Source organism: Arvicola amphibius, chromosome 1 (assembly GCF_903992535.2).
Source record: "Arvicola amphibius chromosome 1, mArvAmp1.2, whole genome shotgun sequence".
Classification (NCBI taxonomy): domain Eukaryota; kingdom Metazoa; phylum Chordata; class Mammalia; order Rodentia; family Cricetidae; genus Arvicola; species Arvicola amphibius.
In genome coordinates this window covers 198451997-198464500 of record NC_052047.1, presented here as the reverse complement: position 1 = coordinate 198464500, position 12504 = coordinate 198451997, and the positions used below count along the sequence as shown (strand labels likewise).

At 44.3% G+C, this 12504-nt stretch overlaps 1 protein-coding gene across 3 annotated transcripts in view; it reads left to right on the top strand.

The window, feature by feature from the left end:
- Shtn1 (shootin 1) overlaps window positions 1–12504 on the top strand; it is a 103241-nt gene that overhangs the window by 11245 nt on the left and 79492 nt on the right. For all 3 annotated transcript variants that reach the window (XM_038334070.1, XM_038334064.1, XM_038334076.1), the window contains exon 2: window positions 5574–5626. In XM_038334070.1, coding sequence (XP_038189998.1) covers window positions 5574–5626 — 53 coding nt within the window. The remainder of the gene's footprint in view (window positions 1–5573; window positions 5627–12504) is intronic.

The following is a 12504-nucleotide window of genomic DNA, read 5'->3' as shown; positions in this document are numbered from 1 at the left end:
AATCAGTAAACAGGATCTGCCTCCACTTCCTACTACAGGTGTGACTTCTCAATGCATCTGCATCTTCATTTCTAAAATGGAGATGTTAATATTTGGCTTAATCATTTTGCGTGGTATGTTTGTATGAACCTTTTGTTCATTTGTTTGGCATAGGTGTGGACTCTGTGCTTCGTATTCTGTTGACATAGGCAGAGCACAATCCATTGAGTGGGGAGAAAAGGCAAGCAGGCAGACGTGTGCAGACAACTTTGTAATGTTGTGTTGTGCACAGGGATTCAAGCAGAGGTGTGATACTTGTTTCGTGTTTTGGATATTTCTGGATTTGGGGATATTTGTATAGTCTTTACCGTTTCAGCATCCCTGATCTGAAAATGTGAAGTCCCAAATGCTCCAAAATCTGGAACCGTGCCTTCAGAAAGTTATTGATTTTGGAGCTTTTCACATTTCAAACTTTGGCATTCAGGGTGCTCAGCCTCTATATGAGTAGGGTGCTCTGGTAGTATATTAAGATATAACTGCTGATTTTGCCCAAAACATAGAAGAAGAGCTCCCTAGAAGAAATGACAGCTGAATTTCATTGCAAAGAGAGAGGTTGCGGGAGACCTCATGGGTAGAGCAGAACTGTTTACCTAGACTCTGTGGTCTGCAGGCAAGAGCTGAGTGGTCAGAAGAGAAGTGGGGTTTAAGAGAGTGATGCCAAAGTCTTTGGAGGTTCTTAAGTAAAAATAAAATGAAGCTTTGAAGGGGGAAAAAGAGCAAGAATCAACCTGGAATAGGAAATTAGAGGGTAGATAAGTGGGTGTCACCGTGGAAGGCCTGAGTTAGGACACAGATACTGGCTACTGGGGAAGAACATATCGGTGAGACACTTCTGAAAGACTGGAGGAGTTTGGTTGGTCCTTGAAGGTATTTAGGGTGGTCTTTCAAGTGCTAGTTTGGCCGTGAATAACTACCAGAGGAGGAGCAGACAAAGTATAAATAGAAGGGCAAACGAGGAAAGGGAGGAGCGGCCAGAGAACAAGGAGAGGAGGATGTCAGAGCCAGACACCCAGATGCACACAGCCAGCCGTGGAGTAAGAGTGAAAATGAAATATACAGAAGTAAGAAAAGGAAAAAGTCCAGAGACAAAAACTACACGGGTTAAGTTAAGAAAAGCTGGCTAGGAAAAAAAAAAAAAAAAACAAGCTAACACTGGGCATTCATAAGTAAGAATAAGCCTCCATGTGTGCATTTATTTGGGAGTTGGGTGACGAGCCCCTCCACCTCACCATGTCAAAAGACTAAAGAGCCCAAAGAGTAAAACATCCCATTCCAGTGTGTTGATTTTGTTTATGCGGTATTCATTTAACTGCGTAAAGATGCATTGCTGTTTCACCTTGCCTGCCGAAGGCATCTGATTGGTTTAATAAAAAGCTGGATGACCAATAGCTGGTCAGAGGAAGGAGAGGCGGGGCTTGTGAGCAGAGAGAAAAGGGGAGCTGGCCAGCCCAGACAGCCAGACAGGAAGAAGCAGGAGAGCAGGGCATACAGAATGAAAGATAGGTAAAAAGCCCCAAGGCAAAACATAGATGAATAATTCAATAGGTTGAATTAATTTATCAGAGCTAGTGGGACAAGCATAAACTAAAGGCTGAGCCTTCATAATTAACGATAAGTATCTGTGTCTTTATTTGGGAGCTGGTTAGTGGCCCAAAGACAAAACCTGCTACAGATGGCTTCCTTCAGCATTAGCGACCTAGAGAATGGAAAACCAGCGTGATTCTTAAACACATGCTCTCCCCAATATTCCCCTAGTTTTCTCCAGATCCTCCTTTTTGTCTATTTTACACTGTTAAGCAGTTGTTCCTCACACTAACTACATATTAGGGAATTCATTTCTTTAAAAATAAAAGTAAAGATGACTAAACTCTGCCCTAGACTCGGTAGATCAACCCCAGAGCACCCACTGTGGAGAGGGGTTCAGGGCTCCATGATTGCCAGGCTCTCCAGCTGGCTCAAGTGTGCTTCTAGGATTGAAAAGTCTGGTTCTCAGGCATGCTTCCACGCCCTTGCCAGGATTCGCTGTGACAAATGGCTTTTAGCGCCTTAGCTTGCTTCCCTGCTTTTGCTTGGTGACATAATGTCTCCTGCTTTCACAGATTGCTTTCAGTCAGCCATTTGGGGGGTGGGCAGAAATAAAAGAAACCCAGGACATTCTTTGGGTGTTTATTCAGGACCTGGCAAACTTTGCAACTTAAGTGGCAATTACCATGGCTGACACTAGACAACACCAGCCTATGTTAGCTCGTTTAACCAGGAAGCCGAGGCTCCGGGAGATGACTCCCAGCCAATACGTGCTCATTTAATTAGACATCTATAAAGCTGATAAGCCGAGGTGTGAAGTCTTCCCAAGCTGTGTCTTTCCTATGGGAAGGAACCCATCACATTTGTGTGAGGCACTGCTTCAAAGGATAGCGTTGCCAAACCTCTTGAGCTGCGCACGCTTGCTTTAAATGTTCAAACTGCTAGCCAGTTCTGAGGCAGTAAAATACTGCTTTCTGTGAAGCCTCTTAAGATACCATAAAAAGAAGTAGCTGAGGGAGCTGGAGAGATGGATCTGAGGTTAAGAGTCCTCACTGCTGTTACAGAGGAGGTGAGTTTGGTTTCCAGCATCCACCTCGGATGGATCACAACCACCCCTAAATCTTGCTCCAGGTGATCCAGTGCCCCCTTCTGGCCTCTGCAGGGAACTGCACAGCACACATAGCCATAATTTTAAAAAATGAAGTACCTGAATAATAGAGGCCATTTCATAGCCATTGATAGCCATACCCCAGTATCAGGATGACACATATTCATATGTATGCATTTGTGTGTACGTGTGCATGAATGTTGTTTTGGGAGTGAGCTTTGTTGGGTTTTTGTTGTTGTTGTTGTTGTTAACTTCAAAGAAATCAACATTTTTCTTTCCTTTTGTACCCCATCCTCCTGCGGTCCCCGGCTGTGACCAAGGTCATTGTGCTCCTTCTGTTTTTCCCTACTTAAGTCTTTGCTTTTGTTGTCTGTTACAGTTGCACATAGCTATAAGCAAAGCGTGCTTTCTACGGTTTCTATTAAAATATTATAGGTGAAGGGTTCTTAATTAATACCTTGTAATAAAGAGCCAGCAATTAGGAGTTTGCCGTGTTTTGTCTGGTCTATCGGCACTATAATGGAAGCATGGTGTGAGTAGTTTTAGAAAAGCTTCCCAAGCCATTATTTGATGTTGTAAATAGAAAAAAAAATTCTTATTTCTTAATGTCAGTATGAGAGTATACTTTTATAAGCCATTACTTTGTATGTGTACGCCTGTAAAGTAGGTCACTAATAATGCAGTGGTAAGTCCATTTCGATGTGCGTGTGTGCATGCACCGCCATAGTGCATACGTGGAAGTCACATGACAGCTTAGGGGGCTGGCTCTCTCCATTCACCACGTGGATACTGGGAATTGAACTTGGGTTATCAGACTTGATGGAAGTACTTTGACCCTATGGATCATCTCACTGGCCCCGATTTTGAAATTTTAAATTTCATCTACAGATACTTTAAAACACTTTAAGTAAAAAAAAAAAATTGTGTGTGAGTATGATATTTATGTGTATGGATACAGGGACATATGGCAGTCAGAGAACAACTTTGGCCGGGCTGTGGTGGTGGCACATGCCTTTAATCCCAGCACTCGGGAGGCAGAGACAGGGGGATCTCTGAGTTTGAAACCAGCCTGGTCTACAGAGCAAGTTCCAGGACAGGCTCCAGTGCTACAGGGAAATCCTGTCTTGAAAACCAGGGGAGGAGGTGGAGAATAACCTTGTGTGTCAGTTCCTCCATCTACCTATGTGAGACAGCAGCTCTTGTTTTTATAGTTCCACTGTATGTACCAGGCTAGCCATCCCTCAAGCCACCAAGGATTATCCTGACTCCACCTCCCATCTCTCCATAGGAATGCTGGGATTAGAGATGTGTGCTATTGTGCCCGTCTTTATGTGGTTCTGGGGATTCGAGCTTCATCCTTCACGTGTGTGTGGCAAGTGGAGCCATCTGCCCAGTCCTGCAGATACATTTAAATGCTAAGTAGTTTAAGCCAAAGTCAGTCAATAAAATATTTTTATCTTTTCTGTTTTGAAGCTGTATTAGGTAGAATAATGATGTTTGGGGCTGTGACCATAGTCTACTACCCAGTAGCATCAACGTGTATTTAGAAATCTCAACTATCTTAGTTTTTGTTTATGTTAAAGGGGGCACATTGCAATGATTTCCTAGATCCTAGGGCGATTTGGTTCATGCTTAGTTTTGTGACGGTCATTGAAAAGGAGCCCGGGTGTGGAGGATTTCACTTTGTGCTTTATTAACTCCTTCCGGTTGAGCATGAAAAGGGCTCCATCTTTATGTGTATGTCCAGAACTGTTTATCGGGAGGGGGGGGATCTGTGGCTTCTGTAAGTTAGGACCTCAGTGTCTATTAGCACCGTGGTCACAGCGGGCTACACCAGCCCTTTGGCCTCTGAAGCTTGTCCCTCTCCCGGTTAGGTGCTTGTTTCTGGGGTAGTCTTGCCCTTCTAGGAAACATAGTTTTTGGAGCTGATGACCAGGTTCTATGGGATGTTTGCTTTTAGGTGGGAGGGAAGGCTGAGCCAGGGTGGTTGAGGCCAGGGTGGGGCCTCTTGCCTCAATCTTCCTAACTCTGGAATTACAGTCATGTGTCTCCATGCTTGGGACCCATCTGGGACGCCATTAAAGTTATTGGCCTCGGGCTTTTATTTCTGTCTTCAGATTATTAATAGGAATGGGTAACTTAAAAAAAAAAACAAACTGAGCTACTCTTAGAAGATAAATCCCATATAAAATTTTTACACAGCTGAATGTGTGGCCCAGTGGCAGCCTGTCTAGTGGCTGGTGGACTAGACTGGCCTCAGAGGCTCTGCCTCATTGTCACCTTAGGGCACTGTTCCAAACTTCGTAGGCTCAACTCCTAAAATGTGAACATGGGGGGTTCAGGTTACATCATGAACATCTCCCCACATATCTGGGAGCCTGTACTCCCAGCTTAGTGAAATGAAGGTTGCTGGTTTCTGACCATGGCACGGCCACTGCCTGTCTTGCCTGGAGATAGATATTCTCAGTCCAATGTCCATCCCACAAACCTTCCACGCTGAATAAAGTAGACAAATGGCGTCGCGTTGAGTGTGCAAGCCTACTTTAATTTCTAAGTGAGCCCCGGTTTTAGCACCCAGGTGGGTAGGTTGTGTTGGGAGGGACAGCAGGGGCCTGGGTGCTCTCACTGGCAGGTGCTGAGATCACAGAGGAGGACTTTTCAAGGTCCCTTCTGGCCCATGGGTCTTCCTGAGGCCTCGGGGAAAATGGGAGTTCAGTGCGGTGGGCTCACATCTGCCGAGACTGGAAAGCAAAAGCCCTTTGGTGGTCTCTCCACTCTGCTGAACTTAGTGACGAGTTGTGTGTGTGTGTGTGGGGGGGGGGTCAGCTGAGTTCGCAGGTTTTCCCACAGTGAATTTTTGAGAGTTGTAATGTCTCTTTCTTTCTTTTTCTTTTCCCTTTAGCAATAGGCGACTATGAAGACCTTCGAGCAGAGAACCAGAAAACAAAGGAGAAGGTTCGTACTGTACCCCTCCCTTTTCTTCCAAGCCTGAACGCCTAGGCAGCATAATGCATTGTTCAGTCACCAATTTCAGTTAAATGTGAATGAGAGGTTCCCCCCCCCCCTTTTTCTCTTTTCTTTCCTCTTTTCTTTTCTCTTGCATGTGTGGTTCAAGCTAATATCAACTCCAGGCTCCAGATGGTAAAGAATAGCAGGCATTGCCACAGTAGGCACAGCCCTGAGAGATTAAGTACGCGGCTAAATGTGTCACAAGGCACTAGGCCAAGCACCCTGGTCCTCAGGAATTGTACTTTTCTCCTGGTAGGTACACTGGGGACACTGCTGATGGATTCAGAGGCTGGGGACATTTGCTCCTAGGACCTCGGCTCGGTGGGTCCAGAGGGACCTGGGCTTTGGCATTTAGCCATCTCTGTACACTTCTTGTGTTTGCTTCTGCTACATAGGTAGATAATAATACCAGAAGTTGAAAAACACCCAGTGTTTGTACAGGGGAAGTATGCTGAATATTTTCACAGGATCTGGAAGTTTTGTTTTGAACTATGAAATAAGAGAATTCTGTTTACTTGTGTAATCTCTGTCCTTTTTGTCTCTAAAACTGTTTACTTAAGATTTGTGTTTACTATGTATGAGAGCTTCAAGACTGTAATTCTAGCACTTGGGAAGCTAAGGCAGGAGGATTGCCATGAGTTCGAGGCTAGCCTGGGCTACAGACTGAGACCCTGTATTGGAAAGCAAGCAGATTTGTTGTGCATGTTTGTGTGCATGTGCACGCACATGCATGCTTGAGTGTGCATGTGTGTTTTTGTCCTCCTGTCAGGCTAGGGGAAAAAGAGAAAGATAGAGGGGCTAATAGAAAACAAAAAATAGGGTAGAAGAACACAGACTATGGATTTGTTTTAAAATATAAATGAAAGTTACATATAAACTTAAAATGTAATCATTTTTAACTTGTCACCACTAAATATGGTGCTTTTATCAAATAAGATAGGCAAAATATTTTTTTAAAATGTATCCCTGGCAGAAAAGAAATAAATAAAGTAGCCTGAGGTAGTTTTTACCTAAGAATGAGATTATGATGTCTCATCTCTGTAGTTTCAGAACAAGGGTAATAACAACATTAGCAGGCAGGTAACTAGTTATAAAGTCTGTAGCATGTTTGGACTTAGTTTATTGTGCTCTTAACACACTTACTAGACTTTTCAGCCATTGCCAGCTGCCTGGGCACAGACTGACTGGTGGTTTCAACGGCAAGGGCTTTAGCTCATATACAATTATATTTGCTTTTTAGGTCAGTGTTTTAAATCTACAAGGCTCTCTTGTTTTTGACAATATTTATTTTCTCTTGATTATGTGCACGGGTGAGTCCATATGTGGGTTTGTGCTTGTGAGGAGCCTGAGCAAGCCGGCAGACTTCCTGGTAGTTGTAAGGCACCCAGTGTGAGTGCTGGGAACCGAACTGGGTCCTCCGTAAAAGCAGAAGCATCCGCAAACACTGCGCTATCTCTCCAGCCCCTCCTTCGTACCTTTGTAAATTCATCTTCGGTGCTCTCTGAAATCTTGATTCCTTTCCTCTCTCAGGCTACCTGAGAGGATGGTAGATGGGAGTAGTTTTTAAAAATCCATGCAGAAAGGGAGCTGATATGTAAACCTTTCTAAGGCAAGAAAGCCACGGAGAATAGTTTGAAAAGAAGATTTTCAGTTCTGTCGCCGTAAGTCTCCCAAACACAGATGTCCCGGGGATGTAAGGTAGTCAAGAGGGTGTGCTTAGACCCTGATCTCAGGCACATCATGATCTTAAAGCATACTTCCTGGGGAATGCTCAGGGTCGACAGTATGCTGCCGTTTGCTCAGACTCCAACTCCAGGAAGAGGTCCATGGGGTCTGAGTTGCATCTGCTTTGGGACTAACCGGGAGGGGAAGAGCCAAGCAGGTTGGAGGGGTTCATATTGCAGGAAAGTTTGACTTCGTCTAAATGTATGAGGTGGAGCAGGCGGGATGGCTCACTGAGTTCGATCACTGATCCCTGGTAGAAGGTGGGGACTGATTCCCAAAGGTTGTCTTCTGACCTCCACTTGACATACACGTGCATGTACAAAGGCATGTGTCATACACACATATGCCATATACACACAGTAAGAGTAAATGAAAAGCAGGTTTAAGTAAGAGAGGAAGGGAGATAGAAGGAAAGTCAAACTTTCCTGCAATATGAACCCCTCCAACCTGCTTGGCTCTTCCCCTCCCTGTTAGTCCCAAAGCAGATGCAACTCAGACCCCATGGACCTCATCCTGGAGTTGGAGTCTGAGCAAACGGCAGCATACTGCCGACCCTGAGCATTCCCCATCATGTGTCTTCATGTGGCAGAGAAAGAGGGAAAACCCTGCATGTTTTGTTTTCTCTTTTCTGTTTCTAATCTCTGGTTATCCGTAGACCTTGAAATGCCCTTTAAAAAAAGTGGCTGTGGACACCTGCTCTCTCCGTTGGCGTGACCATAGCTGTTTAACCTAGAGCCACTTTCTCCTGTGGGGTTTGCAGTGAATTCTCTGTTGTGCGCGTGGGATTATAGGTTGGGCTAAAAGAAGGACTGGAAATGACCTGGGCCCAGTAAACTGTTGACTTCTTCTCTGAGCAGAAGACGGGCTGACGCATTTGCAGCATCTGCGGGCGTTATTGACCCGTTTCTGTCCTAATTCTTTAAAAATAACTATTAACAGGAATGAGAAGAAAAGAAATGAAAGCAATATAGAATGCTGTGTGTTGGGAAAAACAAAGAAGACTGAGTGGTTTTAAATCCACCCCACTCTGTTTACCTTCTATTAAAAGACTGGCTTGCTTATTACTGCAGATTTTTCCCCAAGGTGGGGGGTATTACAAAGGAAAGAAGCATATAATAAAAGCCTTTTATACGACATAGAAGGAGTAAAAGCAGCTTTAGTTCCGGAGGCAGCAAATGGAGGACACTTTTTTTTATGGGAAAGCACTTTCTTGTGCCTGGCTGCCTGAGCTTTTTCGGGCCTGCATCAACAAATACAGGCAGTCATCTTTCCTCTGTGGGGTCCCAGCCTGGAGTTAAATTAAACTTGTCATGGATAGTCATTGGAAGAATACCTTTTTTTGTAGTTGGTTCAATGTAGGGACATATGGCAAAATCGGAGGGGAAAAAATGGCAAGGTATTACTCCTGACTGTGTGTCTGCAAATCAGAAACCTCAGTGGGGAGAGATGGCAGACCTGGTCCCTCTGGATAGGACCTTCTGGTGGCTGCTGCACGTCCCCCTAGATAGATGTAGGTTCTGCAGAGGAGGCAGGTGACCAAAGACTGTTCGCTTAGGGATGACTGTGGGACCTCTGTGCCCTCTTCTCTCCATGACAGAATGGTTCAGACTATGTTAGCTTCATTTTACACAAGTAAACATAAGGACTTGAGGAACAATGAGTTTCCTGAGAACCTACAGGTGATTAATGACAGATTCCGGGTTTAAACCCGATCCTATGCCCTCCCTGCTCCTTTACAAACAGGTAAACTTAAGAGAGTATATGGACTCTTCCCACAAAAAACCCTCATTTTATTTTAGTGTGTGTGTGTGTGTGTGTGTGTGTGTGTGTGTGTGTGTGTGTACTGCGAGTAGGCATTGGCACATGCATGTGTGAGGACGTCAGAGGGCAGCCTCAGGTACCCTTCCTCTGGTGCTGTCCATTGTTTGTTTGAGGCATGTTCTCTCATTGGCTCACAGCCTCATCAGGTAGGCGAGGCTAGCCAGCCAGCAAGCCTCAGAGGTCCACTAGGTTCTGCCCCCTCAGCCCTGGAGTCTCAGGTGTGTGCCACCATGCCCAGGTTTTTTGTTTTGTTTTGTTTTTAAATCTGGGTTCTGGAGATAAAACTCAGGTCTTTATATCTGGGCAGCAAGCACTTTCCTGGTTGAACATCTCTTTAGCCATGTTTTTAATGTTAATGTATGAAATTTCCACAGTAAATTATCAGGCCCAGTACATTTTCTGGGTCATGATTATACCATCAGTTAGTTTGTATTGAAAAACTGAAATCTAAGTATTAAATTAATCTTTTATTAGAAAAATTCACATATGTGTGTATACATATAAATTCTGTCACCGTGCACTCAAAGAATAGGAATAAAAGATTTAGTGGTGGGCCAATGGGTTCTTGTTGCTGTTTATATTTATTTACTAGGTGTATGTATATGTACATGAGTGTGTATGTCACAGCACACATGTGGAGGTCAGAGATAACCTACTGGAGTAGCCAGGGCTCTCCTACTGTCTGGGCCCAGGGATCCAGCTCAGGCCATCAGGCTAGGAGGCTATTGCTATAGCCTGCTGAGCCGTAGCTCCAACTCCAGACTAATGTTTTAACTGATTTTTTCCCTTTGTAGTTCTTTTCTCTACCCCAACAATGGATGTTGGTCACTTTGTGGTTTTTATGGATGTCTTTGGAGATGGAATCTGTTTGAGTTTTAAGAAAAGTAATTGAAGGGGAAATCTTTGGCTGAATGCCTTCTGGCCACATAAAGGAAAACAGATGAGGTTTTACCTGTTAGTAAAACTACTAATGAAGGAGGGGACACAGACAGTTGACAAATAGCTGAGATATTGTCATCGCTGGGTGAGTCTCTACAGCTTGGGTAGGACAAGAAAAGGCAAAATGACCTGACCCTGCTTTTTCCGTGCGCAAACTTTTACTCTTCTAATAACAAACTTAAATGTTATTTATCTCTAAGCCTCCTCTAGCTCTCTCACATTGTAATAAGCCATCTGTGTATTCCTCTATGCCTGTCACATCCATCAAGAGAATTTATTATTAGCTCAACATTAAACAGGAGAAGAGGCACGTGCTGTGGGTTCTGGGGGAACATAAACACCTTGGGATTGTTTGTTTGTGTCTTCTGGTCTTTTAGCGTGACCATAAGTGGGAACTATGAAATGGCCTCGTCTCTCTATTATTTTTGCCCATTTTCCAAATGGCATCGTCAGAGAGCAGCGTGTGAAAAGGGGCAGAGAGCCTATCACATTGGTGTTAGCAAACTCCCCCAAATCTGTACTTGGGGCATGCAAAAATTGGATGAGTGTCTGTACTTTGGAATCAGCCAAACAAAACGTGCTTCCTCAATGTGTTGCCACCAGTGTTTGAGTGTTAGTCACCCTGCCGCAATCAGAGGACCTTCTCCTGTAACTTGCTCAAAATCTTTGTCATAACCGAATAGGTTTGATTTTTCTCTTTTCCTTTCCTGTGTGTGTGTGTGTGTGTGTGTGCCTCATGGAGCTTTGGATGGAATGACATTCACATTTCTCAGGGGGTTGGTGGTGTGTGTGTGTGTGTGTGTGTGTGTGTAGAGAGAAGGGGATCTGTGTAATAGAAGAGCGTCTACTACTAAATAGTATTTATGTTTAATATTATGTTCAGAGACTGAGTTTTGAAATGCATAAATGTTTAAGTGGCTGATTAGAAACCGTTTGGGTGAGCTACTGTCACCGTGCGTCAGACGGTTCTGTCAGCCTGCCAGGAACAATGAATGAAAAGAGATTGAAGCAGACATTTCCAAGACTTGTTTCAAGAAGCAAGATATATGATAGATAGTGTTTGCATCTTGGCTCGGTTGTCTATTGTTACAATTCCATCCTCTCGTATAATATTCAGAGGTGAAGGTCCCAAGTATATTATTTTTTTAAAAAAAATCAATAAAGAAGCCACTCTAAAGAACAAGATCTGCATCCATTATGATAACTGTTCATGCATAATACATCCACATACATGCGGTTTCTTTGAGACGGAGTGGCAAGTGGTTGTGCCAGAGAAAAAGTAATTACTTAGCGGTTTGAAAGTGAAAATGAGTCTCTCATTAACAGCAATCTATCCAGAAACAAAGAGCGAGGGTCTCAGTTCTGATGACATGTGTTTCCAGCTCACACACAATACCTCGACTTCGGAGGCTGCTGCACGACAGCTCGGGTGGGGGCGGCCACTCCCCCTTTAGCGCCTGTGAAAATTGGAGGGAGAGAACTTTGAATCGGAAGAAAAGAAGAACTCCAAAGAGAAATGGAGCAAAAGGGGTTCCATGTGGTGGGAGTGAGTGAGCGCAGATCCAGAGAAGCAAGACTTACCTAGATGGAACAGCAGACCTGGCGGTCCTCCCGCTTTCCCACCGAAGAGTCTGAAGCAGGCACCCATGTCCGGTTCTGATGCTATATGTTCCCATTTTAAAATAGTGTGACCGGGATGTAAAAGGAACGAACTTCTAAAAATGATGGTGTGGGGCCAAACCTTCCTGCAGGCAGTATAATTGCCGGATTTCTGTCCCTACCAGTCTGCAGCCTTCCTGTCTTGTAGCCCATGTCCTTGGTCCTTATACCCTGCTCTCCTCTTTGTTGGTTTTTGTTTGTGGATCCTAAGTTTCGTGAAACTACAGAATCTAGGTGTTCCCCACCAGGTGTCTGTCAGTGTTGGGCGTAGTGCCTGACACTAGATGTAGATTTGTCCAGTGCAGAGATACCCAGTGGTTCCAGGAAATGATGGCTCAGAATTCCATGTCAGTCAATGGTAAGGTGTTTGCCTATTCATCTGCTGTCTTCTGTCCCCAAAGTGTGTGGAGACAATGGGCGGGCTTCAAACTGTCCTTCCTACTACATGACAGTTCTCTCGCACGTGTGTGCCCAGGTGATAAAATAGTAGTGGAAATCAGACACAGTTTGGAACGTTGAGGTTCTTATTGCATAAATCACACACACAGAGCAGATTATAAGTATTGTCTACATCAGTTCAGAGCTTCTGCTGACCCCAGATAAAGAGACATTTATGTTGACAGTGTTGGCTGATAGGTAGATGGGGGACCAGGGAAAATGCTAATTCATGCTGGAAGAAC